The sequence below is a fragment of the Haliaeetus albicilla genome, chromosome 26 (genome assembly GCF_947461875.1).
Source record: "Haliaeetus albicilla chromosome 26, bHalAlb1.1, whole genome shotgun sequence".
NCBI lineage: Eukaryota > Metazoa > Chordata > Aves > Accipitriformes > Accipitridae > Haliaeetus > Haliaeetus albicilla.
In genome coordinates, this window is record NC_091508.1 from 6,704,379 (window position 1) to 6,728,559 (window position 24,181).

The following is a 24,181-nucleotide window of genomic DNA, read 5'->3' on the forward strand; positions in this document are numbered from 1 at the left end:
TATGTCCAGGTGATATTTTTCCTCATTCTTCCTTCTTTATGAGGCTTGTCTTTTTAAGTTTACATTTTGGGGGTTGTGAGTTAGGGCTTTAGGTGTCTTTTCTGATCTTATTTCCTTTGGTTTGTGTCACAGCTGACGGAAATAGGCACTTACTGTGCTGTGGTGAATCATGCCATAGGTAGGTGGCCAAATTAGGTCATCTGCTTCAGGGGGGGCTTTCCCAACCAGCTGCAGAGTTTTCAGAGCTGCTTTAGCATTTTGACAACAGTGAGTTGATAAGACAGCTTCCTTCCTTGCTGTTGAAGAAACCTTCACTGCTAATAGTGTTCACCATTTCAACCAACTTAATTGGCTGGCTTGAAGGACCGAAATCAGTAGCTGAAAACAGGAGTGGCTGTATAACCTTATCCTGGAGGACTTGGCCCTGGATAGTGAGGGGTGGGTCTTTGCCAGGAGTGACGGCAGAGGGCAGTTCCACACCACACCTCACCAGGCATGGGGTCTGCTAGAGTGAACCTTGCCTAGGAAGTACTGCTGTGACTGACCCTGTTGGTCTTGTATTTTCAGTGCTGAAGCATTTGTGTTCCAACATCTTCACTTCAGCAAAGCAGTAGGTGCAAACAGTCCTAGTTGGCAGAGGACTATGCAGCAAGGAACCTTCAGGGAGATGTTTGATGCAAGCTGGAGCTGGCCCTGAACTTAGAGTCACCTGTCCATGCTTCATATGAATGATGCTTTTTTGGAAGAAACTTATTCACTACAGTTTCACAGCATGCACTGGGTCACAGCTTCAGCTAAGTGTGGCTGCAAGTTAAGGGCTGAGTTTCTCTGTGTGCTGCCAGTCTGAACCTTCACAGGCTGGGGAGCATGAAGAACAAGCTGCCTGTTCCCTAGACAACACTGTCTTGTTTTGGATGGATGTTTAGGGGAGAAATAGCTGGTTTCTGGATGGATTGGGTTTTTCTGGAGAACTAAGCTGTGCTTTCTCCAGCTTCTGCTGATGGGAGTAGTTCTGAATATTAAACTTAGATATAAAATCTTCTGAGTTTTTATAGCTAAAAAATTGTGGTGTCTGAGTTAAATCTAAATCCTTTCCCAGATCTAGAGTCCAAAAAATAGAAGTCTGTATTCTAATGTCTTCTGTTATATTACACTGATAAGTGATATGTCACTTTAAAGAATGAGATTTAGAATTCAAAGTAGTTTATTTCTTGAGTTATTTTATTGGGTTCATTAGCAGGAACGATAATTACCCTCCTATGTGTGGTAAACACTGGTGGGAGGCAGTGGAGTGCACACTCCAAGGTAGAAAACGTGACTTTTGTGCAAGATTTATTCCCCTCGTGCTCTGAATTGTCCTGTCAAAATTGTAACTTGCCTCTCCTTTCTTACTCAGCTGTTTTTCTTTAATTCTGAAACTTTCTATACTTGCTCTCATTAGAAAATATTACTCTTTAATTGAGTTTTTAATAAGCTGTTCACCTGTTTTAAAATAACAAAGCAACCACTGGTTATAAATGTGATGGTAATAGATCCTCAAACAGCCCATTGGTGTTTCAAACTTTGGATGAGTTTTGAATTTTAATTCTTTTTGGCTTAGTTGTAATTGTACAAAGAAATATCTTTAACAAAATAAGTAATATTAGCTAGGATTTGGTGGACCTCTAATAGAATTTCAAGCATTAATTTGTTTAATGTCTAGGAATCAGAATTGGAATGCAAAATTCTTGTGAACCCTCATGAAATCCTATTTTAATTAAAATAAGGTTTTACTATGTCTGATACCAAGTTTACTTTTCCAAGTTGTATAATTGGCAGTAAATTTAGGCAGTCTTACTACTTTATACTTGCAAATTTGCTTTACATGGTTGAAAATATTAATTTGGCATGCATCACCATAGAGGTGGAACCTACCCTTTGTAGGACATGTACACCTTTGATGACTCACCACTAAAAATTGCATTAAGAACTATAGAACAGTTTATAATTCATGTAGCATGGATTGAATAGGGAGCACATGGTAAACTCTAATTCAGCATCATTTAGTGCTGTCACAAGTGTTACAAAACTCCAGATGTATTAGGGCATCAGTTATGTTAGCTAAATTTGCCATCTTGTGATATCTCAGTGGCATCAAGTTTGACAAGAACAAGTGTTTACAATATCCATATGGACTGGCAGAGGATGTATCTGTCTGGCTGCTTTTCTAATTGAAGTGTCAGACCAACAAGCCAAATAATCCTCTTGAAGAGGAGACTGGACTAGCATTTGATAAATAAACAGCTTGTCAGTTCTGCACACAAGTATCTGCTTTCATTAGACGTGTGGTGAACTCAAAGTAAAAAACAAATGATGCTGTACAAACAGGCAGGAAAAGGAGACAGTCAGTTGAACTGGTTTTCCCCAAAGACTGCATCAAAATTGATGTTCGTGTGAACTTTATGTGTCTGGTTTGCAATTTAGAGGAAGCTGAGTTACATTTCTGTCATGACCCAGACTGGACAGACCAGGGAGTCGTGTTTAATTCAAAATCCTCTCGGGCTAAATTAAGGTGAAACGGCACCAAACGATCAGTTAAAGATTTTATTCATCACAGAAGCAACCTGAACTGGGGGGGCATGGTAGTAGTTGGCAGGGTTTCTCACAACAGGAATTGGCATAACTACTTCTGTAAACCATGTAACCCAGGGTAACCATATACATCAATTCAGGGAACAAGGAGATGCCTCCCATTGAGTCACGAGGTTCAGAGCAGACCCCCTTGCTTTCTAGACTCCTCCTCAGAGAAGGGCCTAGGGGCAGCTGGATTCACTTTTAGTCTCAGACTCGGTCAATGGTTTATGGCTCGAAATGGATGAGGTGTAGGGATTGTGGAAAAGGAAAAGGAAAGAGAGAAGAAGACAGAGAGAGAAAAAGGAAGAGAGAAAGATTTCACCGGTCCTGGGTCCAGCGTTGGTTCAGTCAGCCAAGGGGTCCAGTTCCGGTGGGCTTGCCCGCCCAGGGCTTCAGTTTGTGACCTTTTATCATCCTTGCCCCTCTTGCAGGCAGGCACCCGAACTCGTCAGGCTAATGACCAGTTTGTGAGCCTTTGGGCTTGGGGGTCATTGGTGGAGTAACTTCTTCCCTGCAGATGCGGCCATTGTTTGATCTTTGTATCAGAACAGCTTATAAGTACAGGGAGCTGCACGCCCCTGTCCAGCATGCCCTCCCCTTCCTGTTGCTGATGTCTGAGCTGATGGGCTTTTTATCTTGGTTCCTTGCTGTGCAGGGTTTGTCTTTAAGCAGAACTTGCCCCACCACAATGTTTGAGACATTAACTCTTCCAGTCTCTCACAATCTCACTCAACATATTTGAATTTAACATGAGGAAAAAGTTATGACTATGAAAAAACATTAGAGAAATTTTTAGTCTAGCTTATAAATGAAAAAGGCAAAGATCTACCTTGCCATTAACAGAGGCTGGAGTACTTTGCCAGTTCAAAGGGAGCTTGAAAGGCTTGACAAGAATTGCCCAAATCTGAAGGAACCCAAATTTCCCAGAAGCCCAGCTGGCATCCTCTTGCAATAAAAACTGTACAGTAAATATTGCTTGGAAATGGTGATCCTGCTGTGGCAAGAATTGTACCGCAGAGAAAACAAGTGACTTGGATCTGCTTCCATCCAATTGAACAAAGTATCTGCAGGGCACTGAGGCTACTGGATTGATTGGTAAATTTTAAATCACTTTTCAGAGACTAGCTTCATTTGCTTTTAAAAAATGGAGTTAGTCCTAACACTGTGTGTCTTTGATATATTCTAGATTAGAAGCCAGTTTCTGTCTAAATGTGTGATTTCAATGTACTGCCCAGAACATCACCAGTCTGCTGTGAAATAGTAAAAACTTATACACAGAGATTTTACCTGGCTGGCCTGGCACAGATAATGTCTAGAACGTCAGATGCAATATTTCCAATTCAGTCAGATGCCAAACCTCATTTATTAGGATATCCAGGTGGGAAGGGAGGGAAAGGAGGAGAAAAAGCTTTTGACCGGGTGGAGTGGTGACTTCTGGTGAACCCATTGGTGATTAGACATTTGCCAAACTCTTGTATGGGGACATACAGGCATGTAGGAATCACTGCAAGTAGCTTCAGGTGAAGTTCTGCTATTTGTATGGCATGGCAGGACAGGAAGAGCCATGAGCTTTGCCCCTTCTTTGGGTCAGAATACATCCATCCCATTAAATATATTCAGATGTGGGGATATTTCCACTTCAGCTTGAATAGATGATGTAAGTTTAGGATCAATTTGGGTTACTTTCATTAGGGTAGAAAATCAACTTTATGGGTTAGCTGAATTTGCAGGACAGCACTTGTATTAATTCTAAATTAATACAGAATTGTGCACCGATTGTTTCTCTAAACACACCAAGTTCCTCTTCAAATTTTACAAGCTGGCCGCTGAAAAGATCTGTGTCCAAGACAACTTCTTTCTTTTCACTTTTTTTTTTTTTTTTTTTTTTTTCCTGGCTTCCAGCCTCCAGTGAATGGCATTGCTGATGAATTTGGAACTAGAAAATTTATTCTGTCTAGGTCATCTTCTTTGGTCTCCTGAAGTGATAGTTATTTCACTGTCTCTGAGCAGTGAATGAACTACATCATCAGTATTGTAAAAAGCAAATCCCCCAATAGCATAAAGTTATTTCTTGCTTTTATTTCAATTATACAATACCTTATACAATTGTAACAATCATAGTTTATAATCTCAGGTCATCCTCAGAAAACAGCAAGACTCAAAATTAACTTTTGAAGTGAAAAATCAGCTGTAATGATATGGCTTCTGGAGCTTTAAAGAAAATGAACTCAGTAAAGATTATAGGTCTTGTAGAAAAATTGAAAGAGATTCACAAGCACCAGCTGTGGTATAAGCAAATCCCGTTCATGAGTTGCTGGTCAAGAAGTATACATGCGAGATGATACAGGCTCCCTTCTGGGCTGAAATGACGAGGTCTTTCTCCAGACAATCTCCTGAAGCAGTTCAGGGGTTAGATCGGTGCAGGTCCTTCTCAGAGAGGTGATATGGGTAGACTGTGACCGGTCATGGTGCCTCTGCCTGGCTTCACCTGCCAGAGCTATTCCAGAAAGTCTCTATCCTCAAGTGTCCCCATACCGCATCTCTCCATGTAAGCACATCACTGCTTTCATGTATACAATCATGGCAGGTTGCAAAGTCAGTCTTATGTTATAAAGAAATAATAATTTTTAAAGATTATAATTTCTCAGGTCTATCAGGAATCACACACATCAGAAGATGGTCTAAACCTCTGTGGCAATGTGCCTTGAGCGATCCCAGGCAAGAGGGAGGGAAGAGAGGAGCGTTTATTCATAATTTAAAAAAAAATATTACCACAAAGGTTACTTCTTTCATTTTCCAACCCCTTGGCAGGTTGCTTGTATTGCTTTGGGAGTCAGTAAGTCAGAGAAGGGAACTTTCCATTCTGATGCTGCTCATGGTCATTCTAACAAAATAATAGAATAGTTTAAGTTGAACACCCAACCCTTCCTCAAAGCACAGCCAACATCAAAGGCAGGCCAGGTTGTTCAGAGCTTTAGTAAGTTAAGTCTGGAATATTTCCTAGGAAAGAGATCCCATGATGTTTCTGGGCCCCCATACCCATACCCATAGCCACCTATGGGGTAAAATATTTTTCTTCTATCCAGCCAGAATTTCCTTTGCTACAACTTGTGCCTCCTGCCCTTTCACTGCACCTCCAAGAAGAGTCTGGCTCTGTCTTCTCTACTGACCCTCAGTTAGGTGGCTGAAGACAGCCCTTAGGTCCCCCTTACCTTCTCTCCTCAAGGCTAAGCAAACCCAGGTTTCTCAGTCTCCCCTCATACATCATGTGCTCCAGCTCTGAACAATCTTTGTGGCTCTCCACTGGACTCTTGCCAGTTGGTTGATGTCTTTTTTGTACAGTAGGGTGGGGAAGACATGCAAAAGTGGATGCAGTGCTCCAGATGAGCCCTCACAAATGTGATTGTGGTGGGTTGATCATGGCTGGCTGCCAGATGCCCACCGAGCTGCTCTCTCACTCCTCCCTCCTCAACAGCACAGGGAGAGAGAAGAAGATGAAAAAGCTCATTCGTTGAGCTAAAGACAGGGAGATCACTTACTAATTAGTATCATGGGCAAAACACTTGACTTCAGGAAAATTAATTTAGTTTATTGCAAATTAAAATAGATTTGGATGGTGAGAAACAAAGACAAGAATTAAACCACCATCTTCCCTTCACCCACCCTTTTTTCCCAGGCTTAACTTCACTTCTTCATCCCCAGCTCCTCTACCTACCCTCTGCCCTGAGCAGCGCAGAGGTGATGGGGAATGGTGGGTTGTGGTCAGTCTGTAACAGCTCCTCTCTGCCATTCCTTCCTCCTCACACTTCTCTCCTGCTCCAGCGTGGGTCCTCCACAATCTGTGGTTTCTTCAGGAAACATCCACCTGCTCCCATGTCAGGTCCTCCACCCCTGCAGCCCTCCTGCTACCACAATCTGGATGCCTACAGTAGTGCCAGGGGAAATTTTGCCTTCTGATTCACAAATCCAGACAGTTTTGACTCATTCTATTGCTCAGGGTGGAGGGAAGTAATGACAGATTATGGTCACAGAGCAAGAGGACAGAATACAAGAGGGTCTTTCAGTCCATTGCCAAAGAGTTTAAAAATCAGTAACAAGAACCTCTAAAGTAGTTTTTTAACATCTTCACTGATAATACGACATCAAGTACCATGTTTGGCAATGCTAGTGATTGTTAGCTTTTTGTCTGGGGGCCGGTGAAGCAGCTGAAGCATTGGGAAGATGGGATTTGGGCTGACATGAAACAGGTTGTATTTCATGCCACTGAGAGCTTTAGTCCGTACCCGAGGGTTTTCTTAAAAACTAACTAAACGCAAAAGCCTAGCTCTGAGGTCCTAAATTAGAGGTCAGCCTCCATCTCACCCAAGGTTTCTGCTGACTATTAACTCTAATGACCATTAACATTAAGATTAACTGTGACTGAGTTAATCTTGAAATGGGTGTCTAAAATAGATCAGAGGAACAAAACTTGAAAACAGTCCATTTTTCTAGACTGGCCATACAGGACAATTAGAAATATGGACACCTACACTGCAGGTATCTGGAGAGGGATCAGATGAGTCACTCCTGTTTTTTTTCATACTAGCCATACAAGCTAAGTCCTCATCAAAGAGAGAATGAGGCTGTCAACATAGATGAAAGAAAATAGCTTTAGCAAGCTGTTCCTCCATACATGGAGAGGAGTCCAACATGTGCTTAAAGTTTCATGTCCCTTTGACAATTTATGGTTGGTAAATCAAAATTTTAACAGATTATTTTGAAAGTTTTCCCTTCCATGAAATACAAAGACTGACACTGCAAATCTTGGAGTCTGTATGAACTGATTTATAAGGACTTCTAGTCCTTCTAGTCGAAGGTGTCCCTGCCCATGGCAGGGGGGGTGGAACTAGATGATCTTTAAGGTCCCTTCCAACCCAAGCCATTCTATGATTCTATGACTTGTCATATAAAGTAATTTATGTGGCAGGATACTTCTAGGGAATTGAAGGGGAGATAGATGATAGACAAAAAAGGATGAGAGAGAAAAGTAAGTGCTGTGGGTAAGGAGAGGTGGCAAGGGGTGAAGGGATTGGTGGGTGGATGAAGGACTGAGAGCTAACCCAGTGTGGAAGTTTATTTGGATGAGATAATTAGATAAGCCAGGGTCTCATGTTGGAGAAAATGAAGTGGAAGTGAAAAGGGAGACAACATCTAGGAAGGCTGTGAGTGTAGGGGATGGATGTCAGTGAAAGTGTGAAGACTCACTAGCAGAAGGAGGCTAGAAAATTGCAGTAAGTAGAGGTCAGTGATGTAGCAGGCTGAAGAAGTCAGTTGAAGGGTTGCAGAGAAAGTATAGGTAGAGAAAGGTGACTGATGTTTTGTGGACTTTGGGAGCATGGTAAAGAGGGATGAACTGGAGGGAGAAAGGAAGACTCTGGGTGTGATGGGGTGATTTCACAGGGAAAGAGAGAAGAGGGGGCACTGAGATCCAATGAAAACTGGAAAGTCACATTTGCCATGAGTGTGTATAATTCCTCCTTTGTAATGCTCTCCCAGATTTTAATGATTTGCATGTCAGGGATTTCCTGAGGCTGTTGTAGTTTTTTTGTTCAGGGATGCCTAATAGAGGTCTTGTCCAAATGCTTGTCTAGTCTCCCCTCAAACTATTTCTGGAGGGGGTGACATGTGGAGCTTATTCAATGACAGAGGCAATAACTGAGGATGTCTGTTAATGGGATGGCTTGGAAGAAGAAGATTCAGTATGAGTTAGAAGCCATTAGTTCAAGGCAATTAAAGAATATCAGAGCTAGCAGCAAGGAGATGTAAGCACAGAGGAACAAGCAGAGTTGCTTCCAGAGTGGTAACTGGGAATAAGAGATCCATGCACAGCAAAGCGATTCCCAGCGAGAAAAGAGCACCAGCTGTCAATTGGGTGGAGACGACAGATGGAGCATGTGAGAAGGCTGAGGGAAGGTGGGCCATTAGAGCCACAGAGTCCTATGCACAGTGCCACCCGTGGCAGGATGCATAAATGGCATGGAATTAGTACTGCTTTGAAAGCTTTGCTGCCACCATCGTGTCTGAAGTGGCAAGATGAGCTGCACGAGAAAGCCTAACTGGATGCTGTCCTGGGGGCAGCTACTTTGATGATCTTCCTGTGCCAAAGAAATTGGGGGGAAAAACACACTGGAGCCTGGACAACTCAGTTCTGCCTTCATGTGACTGTTTGCTCAACTCCTGCTCAGATTTTGGCTAACACAGCTCGTGCTAAGGCCTGATGTATGCTGGGAGCAGCGCCATTAGGTCAAAGCGAGAGTGCCGTGTAGGCAGGCCAGGTGGCCAGAAAGAGCTAAAGGGCCGTTATGCAGCCATTATCACCTGCGGATTGCTGTCTCCTGCAGCCATCATATTTTGTCTGGCAGTTTCCTCAGAATCTGCTCACTCATGGAAGCAGTAAGGACCAAACCTCCAAGCTGGAATATCAGCTTGCCCCAAAAGGTTTTGAAGCGGATCCAACACTAGCTGGACTGCTGAGGCTTTCATGCTTCCCAGTTTGATACAGGGGATGTCTACGCTGTGATGGAGGAGGAAGGATGAGCGCTCTCACTGTTGGCTATGTAACTGATTACTTTTTTTCGGCCCTTAAGTGCATGAATTAAGAGTTACGGGTTATGAAGTATGAAATCTTATGACTCGAGTGGTGAATAAGTGAATTCACAACATACAGTAGTCTGGGCAAAGGGGACTGAGCCCTCTTTGTTGTGTTTGTTTGTTGTATTTCTTAATGAGCTCATGAAATGAAGTTTAAATCACAGAGTACACTGTCCTGTAAATTTGAGAGACCAAAAAGGACTGTGACACTTCAGAAAATGTGTTGGAGCCCAGCTCAATATGGAGGGTGAGACAGTAAGAGCATTTGTGCCCACAGCATGAGAGCTTACGTTCAGTTCTGTTCTGCATCTTCATTCATGATCTGGATGATGGGGCAGAGTGTACCTCAGCAAGTTTGCAGATGACGGAAAACTGCAAGGGGTGGCTGATACACCAGAGGGTCGTGCCGTGATCCAGAGGGACCTCAACAAGCTGGAGAAATAGGCCGACAGAGACCTCATAAAGTTCAACAAGGAAAAGAGCAAAGTCCTGCACCTGGGGACCCCCCCGCCTTGCACCAGTATGTACTGGGGGCCACCCACCTGGAAAGTAGCCTGGCAAAAAAGGACTGGAGGGTCCTAGTGAGCACCAGGTTGACCATGAGCCAGCAACGTGCCCTTGCTGCACAGAAGGCGAGTGGTATCCTGGGCTGCATTAGGTAAAGTATTGCCAGCAGGTTGAAGGAGGTGATCCTTTCCCTCAGCTAAGCACTGGTGAGGCCATACCTGGAGTGCTGGGTCCAGTTCTGGGCTCTGCACTACAAGAGAGAAACACTGGAGAAAGTTGAATGAAGAGCCATGAAGATGATGAAGGAACTGGAGCAGCTCTCATATAAGGAAAGACTGAGAGAGCTGAGGCTGTTTAGCCTGGAGAACAGAAAGCTCAGGGGAATCTTATTAATGTACATAAATACCTGAAGGGAGTGTGCAATAAGGACAGCGCCAGGCTCTTGTCAGCGGTGTCCAGTGCCACGACAAGAGGCAACGGGCACAGACTGAAACACAGGAAGTTCCCTCTGAACACAAGGGAACACTTCTTCACTGTGAAAGTGATAGAGCACTGGCACAGGTTGCCCAGGGAGGTTGTGGAGTCTCCGTCCTTAGAGATATTAAAAAAAAGTCTGGACACGGTCCTGGCAAACAGGGTCTAGGTGGCCCTGCTTGAGCACGGGGGTTGGACCTGATGACCTCCAGAGGTCCCTTCCCACCTCAGCCATTCCGCAATTCTGTGTTTGTGCAACTTGACAGCAGAAAATGGCAATGGTCTCACTCACTGGCTTTGGTCAGAAGAGTCGCGCTGGGAGCAACAGCAATCTGGACAGCGCGCATGTGCATTGGAGGGCTCCGAAGAACAGGACATGGGTTGAAGACGGGTCCCAGGAGGTGATATCCAGTGCCAGCTACCGGGGCTGAAAAGCGCCTTGGCCAAACGTGCGAGGATGGGTGTGGTGCCTGGGGTCTCTGTGGGGACGAGGAGGGGGGGTGTCTGTGGGGAAGGGCCCAGAGCAGCATCGCCTCCTGTCCGGGCTGGGTCCCAGCACTTGGGCCGTCCCTGACCTGGCCTGACGGCTCAGCCCCACCCATTGCCGGGGCTCAACAGGGTGACGGTGGGGGGAGGCCAGGCCCGGGGCTGCCCCCTCCCCCCATCGGGGCCACCGCTGGCGACGAAACCGGCCATTTCCAGCCTCGAAACCGGCCATTTCCAGCTCAAACCCGGCCGAGCAGGAAGCAGTCCCTCACTGCCTCCAGTTACTTCCGGCACCCGCCGGAAGCTTCGCCGCCACTCACTCGCTGCGCCATTTGCGGCCGCCCGGCGGCGCCGCGCTCCACTTCCTCCCTCTCCCGGAAGTAGCCGGGACGGAAGTGGCCGCCGATTGGTGGCGGAGGGCTACGGGCGGCGGGGCCGCGCGGGGGAGAGGCTGGGTGGGGAGGTGGGGCCAGCGGAAGTGACACGCCGCACGCGCCCCGCCCTACCCTCCCCCCCCCCCAGCCCGCCGCCGCTGTTGTCCGCCGCCGGTCGGTGCCGCGCTCGCGCCCCCCGCGGCGGGGGCGGCCCAGTCCCTCTCCTCTCTCCCGCCGCCGCGCCATGTCCAGCCGCCCGCTGGGGGCCCCGCGGAGCCGAGAGGAGCGGCCGGGCAGCGCCACGCAGTTGTGAGTACCGGGCCCCGGGCGGAGCGGAGCGGCGCGGGCCGGCGCTCGCCCCCTCCCGGCGTCGGGCTGAGGTAGGCGGGCAGCGCCTCGGCGGACGGGGCCGCCGCCCCGGCGCCGCTGTTCTCCCGGACAGCTCGGGAGCGCCCGGCACGGCCGAGCAGGGAGAGACCCGCCAGGTACGGTCCCGCCGTCCTCCCTCCGGCCCTCGGCGGGGCCCCGCCGGTGCGCCTTGGGGCCCAGCGGGGTGCGAAGCGGCGGCGTGGGAGGGGCCCGGCTCCGGCATCCGCCCGCTTCCCGCAGCGGGGAGGCGGCGAGGTGTCGCGGGTGTTGGGGCGTTGGCCGGGGGGAGCGTCGCCTTTCCCGGCGGCGAAGGGCGAGAGGCCGAAGAGGAGGACGGGGGCGTTGGGGCGGCCGGGCGGGGGAAGCGGGCGGGGGGTGTTCCTCCTGCCGCCGCGCCGGCGTCCCTATTGGCTCTTCACGCCTCCGCCCCGGCACGCGGTGCGCTCGCCCGGCTCTCTTGGCACGACGTCGCTCGCTCCTTCGTTGTCAGGGGTTTGCGTTTGCGTGAGGCTGGTGAAGTCCCGGCGCGATTAGGCTTGTGCCGGAGGCAGCCCGGAAATTGGGAAGAGGAAGCCGGCTGTGAGATGCAGGGATTTTAACTTTTTGCAGTAGTAGAACGGCTTTAAACCAATCTCTTAATTCAACTGCAACATAAACACGCAACCGTAGACCTGATGTGAGCTGGATGATGCTGATTCTAATCATGCCGAGGAAATTTTCTAGGCTGCCCAAGACTCCGTGTTTACATTCCTGCTTTAAACTGGCAGGAGCTCAGCAGGGGCCGACTGCTTGAGTCATGGTTTGGCTCCCAATGCGTTTTGTTTGTCTCTCTGGAATTGTGCAATCGCTGCATCTGTTCGGTGAAGAGTTTTGGGTTAGCTCGTTAGAGCCACGGGGTTGCTGTGGCCGTGGGAAGTAGCTTTGGCGCTGTTGATGTTCTCTGCAATTCTGCCAAAGGTTTTATGGCTGAAGGAGGACCTGGTCATTGTTTGGTAGAGCTGTGGTTTATAATAAAGCACAGGGGCCGTTTCCCGGCAGTTAGCGCATCCTAGAATAATTATCTGTACTCCAAGGAGTATTCCCCAGTGGGCAAAGGATTTTCCGTACAAAATTATTGTCAAGCAGAAAACGTTTCTTCTGCCATTGTTGAAGCCTTCTGGGTTACAATAAAACTCCAAGCCGTTAGGAATGACTTGGACCTAAATTCTGGACAGGGTTTCTAGCTTCATCTACAGACTCAACATAGATTTCCAGATTTCCTTCAGGTAATAATAATAAAATATATAACAAAACAATAACAAAACATATTTTATTACAATATTCAGCTAATATCTGGATGGGATAAGGCTGTATAAAATAAATATAGACTACAGTCAATTAATTTTGATTAGTCCCTAGGTGTATGCTTCCAATTTATAATAAATGTTATGTTGCTGCTTCCTGGATTCAGCTTAACCCATTAAAATAAATTAAGTTGGTTCTCTGAAGTTTGTAGCGGCTTGTAGTCCCTGTTTGATTTATTCATATTCATAGAAGATGAAAGTTGTCTCTGAAGTAATAGCTGGGAGTAAAGGCAGACTAAAAAGTAGCTTGCTTCTAGCGAAAGGGAACGTTTCTTCTGACAACTTTGAAGTGTTAAGTGAAGTTTAAGCCAGTCCTTCTGTCTTTTTTATCTCCACTGATATATTTTGTAGATGGCATGATCATGATTTCTGTTGCAGTAATGTGTTGGGATGCCCTGATGGTTGGAATGGATTTGGTGAATGGTTTTATTTACTGAAAATATTCTGAGGGTATTTTTGTTAATGCAAAAATTAGAGACGGAAGATGAATTTTTAAATACTCAGTATTTTGTTCTTTGAGCCTGCTGCTTTGTAAGAGTGATAAGCAGTATGGGATGACAACTTTAGACAATAAGATTGGTGTGCCTGATCATATAAGTGAAGAAAACAGGAATTCTGTTTCAACTGAGGGAAATGTAGGCTATTCTTTTTATTTTTCTAGCTTGATAGAAATAAATTCTGTTTCTTTTTGTTATCTCTGCTTTCATAGCTTGCTTAGTGCCATTTCCATTGTTAACTAGGAAGCTTTCAATATTGCCATGCAGACTATTTACCTAAAGAAATAATGACCTCTTTCTGTCAAGAAAAATGTCATCTAGTTCCCTCTGTGAATGTCACAGTTTTGTTGTGGTTTTTTTTTGTTTTGTTTTTTTTTTTTTTTAAAAGAAAGCTGGCTACCTGAATTTGAATGTTTCTGTGGTGTCATTAGGTAAGATTTCTATCAGTCTACCAATTTTTTTTTTTTTTTTTTTTCTTCTTCCATGAGTTTTTTTTGCTCAAGTTCTGTTCAGGGATCTGCCTTATATTCAGGCCTTGGGCCATGCTAAAAGCATCATAACAATAGAAGTATTTCGAAGTGTTAATATATGAGATTTGAGGAGGTTTATATTTGTGGGGGAGGGAAGTGAAGGAGGATGAAGAGCAGAAAGAAAACTCTACTTCAGTAGTTATGGGAAAAATCCCCAAGTACAACTTGGCATGATCTACAGAATTTCTTTTACTATTTTTTAGGAAAAGAAGTTAGCCTGTTCTTAAACTAAATTAATCTGACAGTCTTAATGGGGGATACTGAAGGAAAGATTTTTCACTCTACCTAAGGAATTCTTAAAACATATTCTTCAAAGAAACAGTGGCCTTGCAGAGTGAAATAAAATAGCTTGTAGCTCTCTTCTTCATCACTCAATAATGTATGAAAAAGCTGAAAATGCTTTATTTTATTTCAGTAACATGAAATGTCAGTCCTTGTTATTTCTTTGTATCACCTGGAAAAGTCTTTACTGATGTGAGATATATATGGTGAGGCATTTTCAACTTACAATGTGAATTGAAATAGCAAAAGCATCTAAAAATTTTGACAATGGCATCTCTACTTGGAGTACTGTGTCCAGCTCTGGAGCCCTCAGCACAGGAAAGACACGGTTCTGTTGGAGTGGGTCCAGAGGAGAGCCACAAAAATGATCAGAGGACTGGAACACCTCTCCTATGAGGAAAAGCTGAGAGAGTTGGGGTTGTTCAGCCTGGAGAAGAGAATACTCCGGGGACACCTTACTGCAGCCTTTCAGTACTTGAAGGGGGCTTATAAGAAAGATGGGGACAGACTTTTTAGCAGGGCCTGTAGTGATAGGACAAGGGGTAATGGTTTTAAACTAAGAGAGGGTAGATTCAGACTAGATATAAGGGAAGAATTTTTTTACAATGCAGATGTTGAAACACTGAAACAGGTTGCCCAGAGCAGTGGTCGATGCCCCATCCCTGGAAATATTCAAGGTCAGGTTGGATGGGGCTCTGAGCAACCTGATCTAGTTGAAGATGTCCCTGCTTATGGCAGGGGGGTTGGACTAGATGAGCTTTAAAGGTTCCTTCCAACCCAAAGTAGTCTATGATTCTGTGATCTTTCCTTCTTTCGTAGATTTTTGAGTACATATGTGTGAATACAACTTCTCAATATCATCTGAACACTTCCTTTCCTTTTTTCTTGTCTATCTATTTAGCTTTTTGTAATTCTGCAATCCTGTAAGTACCTGCTATTTGTTTCAAGTAAAAGAATGTAATTTTCCAGGAAACTGTAATCTTGCGGTTTCTTGCTCTTTTTGCATAAAGTGTGAAGATAAAAAGCTGCGGTTGTCTTCTGTAATCATGAAAAGCAGAACGATCTGGAGTTCAGACAAACTGGATTTTTTAAAGGAGATTTCTTCCTCAGCCTTCTTGAAAGATCCTGTTTGTAGCACAGTGTCAAAACATTTTTTTTTAAGTCCATTGAAAGGGATGTCAACAGTGACTCAAGGTAGAAACAAGAAAAATGGAGGTGAGCACCGGAAACCGGCATTACTGCTGAAGGAAATATGCAAATGCATCCTCTATCTCATCTCATCTCATCTCTCTCTTTCTCTCCCTGTTTTTCTTGCTTACTCTCTCTCTGATCTGCTCCCCCTCATCTTGCCCAAAAGTTAGAGGTATCCCCTTGCTTTGACAGGTGGAGGACCGTGCCTCTTTGGAGGTTTCTTCTGCCCTTTGATGCCTTTTTGCAGTGCTAGTTAGTTTGAGTGGAGGTAAGTGCCTGTTTGCTCTGTAAAAGCTGTAGTGGTTCAGCAGTTCCATGTCTGTGGAACTTGCTGAAAATTTTCTTCTGTATTTGCCTTTGAAGCATGTAACAGATACAGATGTAAAAAGCTGTGCAGGAGCTCAGTGCTGGTCTTCCTAATTCTGCATTATCAGTAGAGCTAGGAGATTTAAAGTGGCTCCAAAAGTGAGTCTTTTCTGCTTTAATTAAGTTTAAACATACAAATATTTCTAGTTGCTCTTTGTTTAAGCAAAAATATTTCTGTAAGATCATTACCCTTCAGTGCTAGTCCTTCTCAACTACCATTTCTGATTCCAAAACATCCATCTCCACTTTACGACTAAAACCTTTGATGGGAGCTTCCACTAGGAACCATGTGGCATATTGCCCATGTTTTCATTTTCAGTATGTTATTTTTAAAACAAAAATGTTGCAAACCTTCTTGCCCACTGCACTGATAAATGACGTAAATGTCTGCTTTTTCACACAGTATGCCATAGAAATGAGGCATTGTACCAAAATACTGGATGTGGGAGTTAATTCTAAGGTTGCAGCAAGGAAAGCTCTGCGTGTCTAAAGCCTTTATGTTTTAGACAGACAATAGCATGGTTATTTATGTCGACTACCAAGGGGACTGTGACCCCTCAGACTAGCAGGAACTCTCCAACTCTGTGAGTGAAGAGCATTCTTGTGACTTCTCACTTGATGGGAAAAGGCAATGTCTTGACTGACTTCCTGAGCAGATACAACGGTGGGACGCATGAATGATATCTCTAGTCACTGTTCCAAGCTGAGTTGGAAGCCCAAACTGTAACGCTTCACTGCCAGAAAAAATGCCAGTGTTTCAAAACTACTTGACAGTAAACAGAACACAATACTGATGTCATCTGGACTGGGACTGGGAAATAATCTCACGTCCATGTTCTCAATGCATTTATCGATGTAGAAAGTCAATGGGACAGAGCTAGAACGCTCTTGGTGACGGAGTTGGCAGCTTTGCCTTTTAATCATTCTGGATCTGATGTCAAGACCATGAAACCTACTTCCAGTTCATTTGGTCTCTTCTTTACTAGTGAGGGAAGCTCTGTTTTGATCATGTATGTCTCAATATGCCATGATGCTTCTGCAGTGCTTTGGGCATTAGATTATTATTCTGAAAGTCCAAGAGTTCTTTGGGGAAGATGCCTGCATTTGGGCAAACTCACTTGAAGTGGGAAAGATTCTCTGTCTTGCAATGGACTTGAAAAATCTTGGCATTTGAAGGAGTTACAACTAACTTTTGGTTTGACAAGGTTCTGTCTGTTTGCTGTTTTGAGTTCCTATCTTCACCTGCAAAAAATTTGTATTTACTCTGCAGTTTTCTCTGGTGCTGTTTCTGTGCATTCCTCCTTGTTTTTGAAGCCTTTTCCTTCATAGACTTAGGCTTCTGTTCTCATAAATGTATGTACGTTGATAGCATTTGAGTTTGGGTTTTTTTCATCTCTTTGAAGATGACCACCTTTGTAGTCTATATCTGCCTAAAGAATGAGCGGGCAGGTGAGATGCAAGCATTTGAGTTGATCACCCTACATCCTATTCCACAAAGTAAATGTGTTCTGCATCTTAATTTCTTTTTTGTATGTATGTGTCTGAAGTAAGTTCTGCTTCCATCTTGCCATGCAACTAATCTGCCTGTATTTTCCTGAAGCTTTCCTGAAATTCATGCTTCATAGCACTAAGGAGGGGTATTAATAGTAACAGGGAGATGGGAAAGCAAAAAATATGGCTTCTTTGTGAAATCTGGAGATAATGTTTTTCTTTTTTAGAATGAAAGGCCCTGTAAGTAGAAGAGGAGGATAATGTAAGGTGTTTTCTTGGGTCTTTTAACTTATTTTTATCTGAAAAGGATGCCATTTCTTGCTACTCTGTGATGTAAAAGGTGGACATTATTTTCAGATAGTCTGTGGTATTCTGAAATGCTAACCCCAAATGTACACTGAGTAGATCAGTATGATTTTTGCCAGTGAAGCTCCTGAAGGTTAGATCTGGCATTTTTCAGTAGTTAATCTGCTTCTAAGGTGTAGCAGTGCTGGGTATACAATTCACTGATGCACATTAATTAAAATATCTATGCTGTGTTCACTTATGCTATCTTTCGTTTTTCTTTTTCTTTTATCTTTTCTTTGTTAAGCATTGCAGGCTGTATGTACCGAGTAGTTCAGACGACGGGACCAGATGGAAAAAACCTTCTGAAATTACTTCCAATTTCTAAATCTTCTGGAAGCTTTGTGCCAATAGTTCAGTCTTCAGCCATGCCAAATAATTCTAAAGCGAATATTTCTAGTCCAGTCCATCTTACTTTTAAGACACAGCTTGCCAATACTACTGCACCTTCATCTGTTAAGATACCTGTTTTTCAGTCTCCTAATCCTGGAAAGATTATTCTTACAAGGACATTAGACAATCAGGAAAGTGTTAGGGCAGGTTCTGAAAGAGAAAGCTTAATTCCAAAATCAGCTGCTAACATCCAGAGCAGTTGTGTTTCAGTTGATAGACTGTCTTTGCAGAACATTGCTGTAACAAGTTCATCTAACCAGAGTAACACTGCATACATGTTGGTAAACACAAAAAGTCTTCCAGTTACTGTGAAGTCTCCAGTACTGCCCTCTGGCCACCACCTCCAGATACCAGCTGATGCAGAAGTGAAATCTGTCCCAGCTTCTTTTTTACCACCTGCAATACAGCAAAAAATACTTGCAGCTGCAGCAACAAATGTGTCTGGAGGAGCTGACAGTACAAAAATGCCAACTGTTATATATGTGTCACCAGTGAACACAGTGAAAACAGTACTTCCCAAGCGTTTGCAAGCCATTTGCCCAAAACCTGCCACAGAAGTTTCAAAAACATTAATAATGACAGCTACACAAAAGGGAAATAGTTCTTCTCCTGAGACAGTAACATCTGATGGTCAGCAGTGTCAGCAAACGCCAATGAAATGGATTGTGCAAGAAAGTCCACAGTCATCAGCGCCTTGCCTTATTCCTGTAAAGTCATCTAATAATATGGCTTCCAAGATCTTGAAAACTTTGTCAGACATGAAGAATGTAGAAGCTAACTCTGCAAATATTTTACCACTCTGTTCTAGTGGTCCTGGTGGAAGCCAAACAAAAATCACACCTATTAAAGATAATGCTCTGGTCATGTACAATGGGAAAGTCTATTTGTTGACCAAAAGAGGCTCTGATGTTCTGTCAGCCCAAGCTGACAAACAAGCATCTTCTTCTTCTGATGCTTCACTTAAAAAGCAGACATCCAAGCTAATTGATTCTACTGCAGTCAATAAAATAACCAATAAAGTAGTGAACCTTGTATTGTCAAAAAGCAAAGGAATGGTGCTGTCTCAGAAAGATCCAAAACCATGTACAAACTCAAAAATTTCTTCACCAGCTGGCTTAAGAAATGATTTAAAATCTGCACCTGCAGCTCTGGTGACACCAAGTGCTAATCAGCAGGATTCCACTGTAAACCAGAGAAAGAGTTTGCCCTTCACCGAGAGCATTTCAAGTGGAGTGACCCCTATTACAGCAGTAGGGACACAGGAAAATGTATGCCAAAATGGCAAAGAAAAGATTGATTCCCCCAAAGCAGCAAGTGCTGTTTTACCTCAGTCTAAGCAAGAGTGTGCTTTCAGTGAAGACTGGCAAAAGGTAACTCTCTCCAATAAACATGCCCATCTCCATCTCTGCTAAACTGTTATATGGTCCTGGTTCTATTTGACTAAAATGGCTATTAATAAGTTCACAGATTTTTTGTAACTAGGTATCCTGTCACTGGAAATGCTCGTCTAAAGTGTGGTTCTAATCAATAAATGATCTTCTTTTTTTCCAATAAAATTGCACTATGCAAGTGAGAAAATGCATAAAGAAAAGAAAGGGGCAGGCAGAAGATGACTTTTTATTTCCTCACAAGATAAATTGTTGGTAACAACTGAAACTATAGGAAAGTTGTTCATTGAGCTCTGACAGCTATCTGCTTTCTAATGTTGTTGATGCCACATTCTCACAGCACAGCCATTGACTGTGTTGTAGGTGTGATGTAAGGTAGAAACGTTTGCAGCTGCACAAGAGGAAAACAAGGTAGAAGAGCAGGGTTTGTCATCCAGAGACAAACTGGTGTTGCACTAAGTCAGCTTCAGTATCCACTAGCTCAGACAGCCAAAGGCAGGAGCTGTGTTTCCTTCCTTTCATGCCATGATGGGGAGGGATCCACCTCCTTTGACTCATGGTTTCATGTCAGGCAGAAGAAACTCTTGAGACCTTTAATGGCATTCCCTCTTCAGGCTGGACCTACATATTCTTTTAAGATCATAACGTCAAAAATATGTAAAAAAGTCTTCAGCCTCAAGTCCTATGAACTCTACCCATGAAGGTATGTAGGTCAAGTTTTCAGTTGCTCAAGAGGCCAGAACGAATTTGCCTCCAGATAAAAAAAAAATCATTCTGAAGCTAGTTTATGCTTGCTTGTGTTGATGAGGCAGATGAGAAATGTCAGCTAAGCATGTTTGTGCAAATTTTAGACATTTAATCATTGCAACAGACTGTAGGCTCTCTTTTTTGATTGTTCCTCACCTGAAAAAATGGTTAAAATAGACTTTTTTTTCTTCAGTTCTGTGTGATGCTGAGTGTTAGCATTCTCATTTGCTTTAACCTCTGTGAAAAATAGCATTATCAAATGTTTGCTGCTTTTAGTCTGTAAATTTGCAAGCCCGTGGATTGCCAGACATACTGATATGAGATTGAACTTGAAGAATCAGAAACAGTTCAGGTTACAATGCAGTTGGATACAAGAGATGGCTAATAGTTCTTTATTAGTATTATCAGCCACAATGCAAATATGAAATGCATTCAGCAGTCTGAAAGTGACACTGTAAAGACACTGTCTGATCTTCTGTCATCTTCCTTTGTTACTTTAAAGTTTTAGAATAGGTGGTTCCCTTGTTTCTTTTACTTCTGTGGTTTACTAGTTGGACTGTGCATTTTCTGGATGTTCCACAATGTTCTTGGGTTTTAAATAGCCAACAAGAAAGTTAGATCTATCATAATATGTATATAATTTCTCAAAATTGGCTTACCTGTGTTAAATGTAACTCTCGGAGAATGGCAGACAAAACAAATGTTCACCTGTCTTTCTAGTAACTAGATTTTAGTTTATATGTATGGAGAGAGAAAGAGAGAGAGAGTGAGAGAGTGTGATTGATGGCTCTCTCACTGTTTCTATATTTCAGATCCAGTGTGAAAAGATGGATTCACCAGGAAAGGTTATTAAAATCAAACACCAAGAGAAGCCACATTGGAAACAATACTTGGAATTAAGGAAAAAATTTGGTCTCTCTAAGGAGGAGAGAGTGTACCTTAAAAGAATACCATTAAGGACCCCCTATGAGAAACCAGAAGAAAGGTTTTTTTCCAGTAACAGCTTGAAAAGGAAAAATGACTCTTGCAGTTCTTCATCGTTAGATGTGGAAATAACAAATCAACGTCAGGAATGTGTTAAAGAAGAAAAGGTATCTTGAAATTTTTCAGTGCTAAAACATGTACTGCAACACATTCAGAAAGCAGCATATGTGTAGTCAATACAGAGCTGCGTGTTTATTTGGACCCTCCCACCTCTGGATTCACCAGAGCAAGTCAGTAATTGTTATGGTCCCTGTGAGAATTGTTCCAACAACTTGTTTGTGTACCACAACAGAGTTGTGTGATTTCAGTACGACTTGAGTACCATCTAAGAGTTTTTGTCCTCTTTTCTGGGTTCCACTGGAGGAAATTTGAAGAACAAATGCTTTGAAGAAGACTGGACCCTCTAGTGGTGGCTGAACAGTCAAAGGGATAGTCTTCATTGGAATAGAAACCGTACCTCTGTATCCTGATTTATATTTAGCCTTATGCAACAATTATGTTTATCCAGTAGTGCAATGGATATAAGCAGAATAATAGAAGAATAATTTTTTGTGAGGCTCTACCCTTGAGTTTGAAATCAGTCAAGTGCCATTATTTCAAGGCACTTCAATCACTCACATGACTATGTGTGGCTGACTTCCAAAGAAGGGTACCCACTTAGTCATGTGTGGTTTTATTAAAAGAAATTTACCTGTGTACCTGTCTAATCTTTAGAGTTACAGATGTCTTTATAAACTTAGTCCTTTGTCATTGGCTAGGAACTTGTTTGGGTGCTTCTGGAAATGTTCCCTCGACGTAAGGATTTCCATCTTAATGCATTAAAATTATTTTATCCATCCAAAGTAGTTCTGTGCAGCCATAGTGTTCTAAGTTTTCTTTTGTATGATTCTACTCTACCCAGTCAAAGGCTTTCTCAGGTTTTAGTAATTCTGTGTTAAGAGCCCTGCTTTGAGCAGATCTGCTGGGTGCTCTTAGTAAAGTACATTAACATTTAAATAACAAAACAGCTGACAGGAATGCACTCTTGTAATGGACATTATTGCTAATGTTTAAGCTTTTTGGAAATGTAAGCATGAATTCTTCTTCTATGTTTCGAATTTTCCCATCAAGCTAGATAGAAAGTTTTTGTCTTACATTACAGTTAAAGAACTCAAGCAACCACAGGAGGCGATAGGTATGCAGAGGAAAGGCAGAAGTGCACTGTTGACTAAAAAAGGAATTTAGTGTTCTGGAATTGTTAATTGGGAATCTTTGTTAGAAAAATATTGAATATGGAAGTATGTTTGCTCAAATTGCTAAAAGAAACATCTTCCATATAGTAATTCTAAGAAGCTTGCAACAAATAACTTGTAATTTGCGCTTAGTGAACTATGATGTTATAATGTAGAATGATGCTCAATTTAACAGAAGTATATTTTGTATGTTTCTTGACTGTACAGATAATTGTGGATTTGGAAGAGGATTTGACTAAGAAAAGAAAAATAAAATCCTCACCACTGTCAGACAGTGGAAAGAGAAGGAAAACTTCAGTCAAATCAACCACAAGTCCAAGTTCAGAAAATACCACCTCAAGTGTCAGTGTACTTAACAGAAGTGTTTCACCCCCACCAGTCTTGCCGCAGCAAGGTATTTCCACAGACTTTGTTACATCGTCTCTAGGGAGGGACTCTGAGCAAGACCCATACTCTCAATATACTGACATTACAGACTTTAGTATTCCAGTTTTAGTGTCTTGTGAAGGTGATACTTCAGTTCTTGAAGGTTCTTTCCGAGATGATGCTTTCCCTTTGACTCCCCCAGACTTGGATGAAACAATACGGGATGAAAAAATAAAACGACTTAAACAGCTCTTAAGAGAACGGGAAGCGGCACTTGAAGAGATGCGTAGAAAAATGCAGCAAAGCTGAAATACTGAAGCTGGTGATCTGGACCATATTCATCTTCATTTCAGTGACTTCAAGAAGAAATTCCTTGTTTAAACAAATGTGAATATTTCTGGTAGATGGAAGATCTTAATGAGGTTTACAGTATGTGTTTATTTAGAAGAGTATAGGTTTCTTGTTAAATACCGGAAATAAAAGACTTGGACCATCAAACTCTGCTTCTGGGACATTATATGTATCAAAGAATGCAGATAGGCATTTTTATTAGTCTGTTCTTTATATTTTGAATTGAGGGGTTTCTGTTTTAGTCCTAGCAAATAAACTTTCCCACTTTGGAATTCCATGGCCTAGCTCTTAGAAACTGAATGTAAATTGCAAACCCCAATTGTAGATATTTTTTTGTTTTCCTAATGTGCATGACAACTTTTGTGAATTCCTGAGAACTGTCAATTGTCATAAAAGGTCAATGGTCAGTGTTTAATAAATGCTATTTAAGTGATCTTGGAGTTAGACTTTAGGCAGTAATAATGCAGATATTTATACAAAACCTCTTACAGATGTGAAGACGGAAGCAGTAGAAACCCCTGCTGACAGTTATCTAGTTATGTGTCTCTTACTGTTATTATTGTAAGCCTTTATAAGGCCTTTTGCCAGCTGTGCAATGAAGTTCGGTTGTGAGGTTATTTTTTGTGGGGGGAGGTGCATTTTTTTTTTAAACAGAATTATGTTGAATAATAACTTGTTGAAGCAAAAAAGGCATATTTCTTTATCCAGGAGTGGTATCTTCAATAATTCTTGATGAGTATCTTTTACATTAATTTGTTCAGTCTTTATTTGGACGTGTCTCTTGCTACCTTAATTTGATGGTACCTTAGTTCTGCATTGTAGGAGAGAATGTGCACTCAAACTGTCTTTACCATCATAATTTTTATAGATCTTTGTATTATATTTTCCCAGCATATTCTGTCATGTGTTGTATGGGCGCCTTTCACTACCCTTTGTTGTCCATGTCATTGAATCTTGTAAGGCCCTTCTGCAGTTCTTCAGTCCTTATTGTTACAGCCATGAATAACTTTTGCCAACAGAATTTGTCATTGTTCTTTTTCTTGTCCATTTATGGTTATATTCAACATCACTGATCCCTGTAGAACTCCATTGCTGATTTCTGTTCATGGGAGACTGTTTGCAACTATTCTTATTTTCTGTATTTTAATCAAATTATCATCAGTAAGGTTTTTCTCTATTATCACATGGATGCCTAGTGTATGTATGTATAGAGTTTTGGTGA

General features: G+C 42.8%; 2 protein-coding genes across 7 annotated transcripts in view; both read left to right on the forward strand.

Moving 5' to 3' along the window:
• The first annotated feature begins 11,267 nt into the window (after positions 1-11,267).
• LRIF1 (ligand dependent nuclear receptor interacting factor 1) lies at positions 11,268-23,392 on the forward strand. Of its 5 annotated transcripts, XM_069771683.1 has the most exons (6): positions 11,268-11,393; positions 13,682-13,724; positions 15,489-15,564; positions 17,746-19,261; positions 20,839-21,117; positions 22,450-23,392. In XM_069771683.1, exons 4-6 carry the CDS (start codon positions 17,759-17,761, stop codon positions 22,915-22,917), a joined length of 2,250 nt encoding a protein of 749 aa, XP_069627784.1. In that variant the 5' UTR covers positions 11,268-11,393; positions 13,682-13,724; positions 15,489-15,564; positions 17,746-17,758; the 3' UTR covers positions 22,918-23,392. The 5 variants fall into 5 exon arrangements, 4 of the variants coding, with proteins under 4 accessions (XP_069627784.1, XP_069627787.1, XP_069627786.1 ...); XR_011322322.1 differs by lacking the exons at positions 13,682-13,724; positions 15,489-15,564 and adding an exon at positions 21,374-21,471 and having other exon boundaries at positions 11,269-11,393; positions 22,450-22,573; XM_069771686.1 differs by lacking the exons at positions 13,682-13,724; positions 15,489-15,564 and having other exon boundaries at positions 11,269-11,393.
• CEPT1 (choline/ethanolamine phosphotransferase 1) overlaps positions 11,292-24,181 on the forward strand; it is a 71,539-nt gene continuing 58,649 nt past the window's right edge. Inside the window, exon 1 of one of the 2 annotated variants that reach the window (XM_069771693.1) lies at positions 11,292-11,393. The gene's annotated coding sequence lies outside the window, so the exon portion shown is untranslated. Of the gene's footprint in view, positions 11,394-11,544; positions 11,570-24,181 lie in introns of those variants that run through there. The other variant, XM_069771692.1, reaches the window with a different exon arrangement.

What these genes read in the sequence shown, in the direction of transcription:
- LRIF1 (XM_069771686.1), top strand. Translation starts at nt 11,329, where the DNA reads ATGTCCAGCCGCCCGCTGGGGGCCCCGCGGAGCCGAGAGGAGCGGCCG. An exon ending in CCGGGCAGCGCCACGCAGTT is followed by an intron (nt 11,394 to 17,745) that starts GTGAGTACCGGG and finishes TTCTTTGTTAAG; the next exon opens with CATTGCAGGCTGTATGTACC. An exon ending in TCAGTGAAGACTGGCAAAAG is followed by an intron (nt 19,262 to 20,838) that starts GTAACTCTCTCC and finishes TCTATATTTCAG; the next exon opens with ATCCAGTGTGAAAAGATGGA.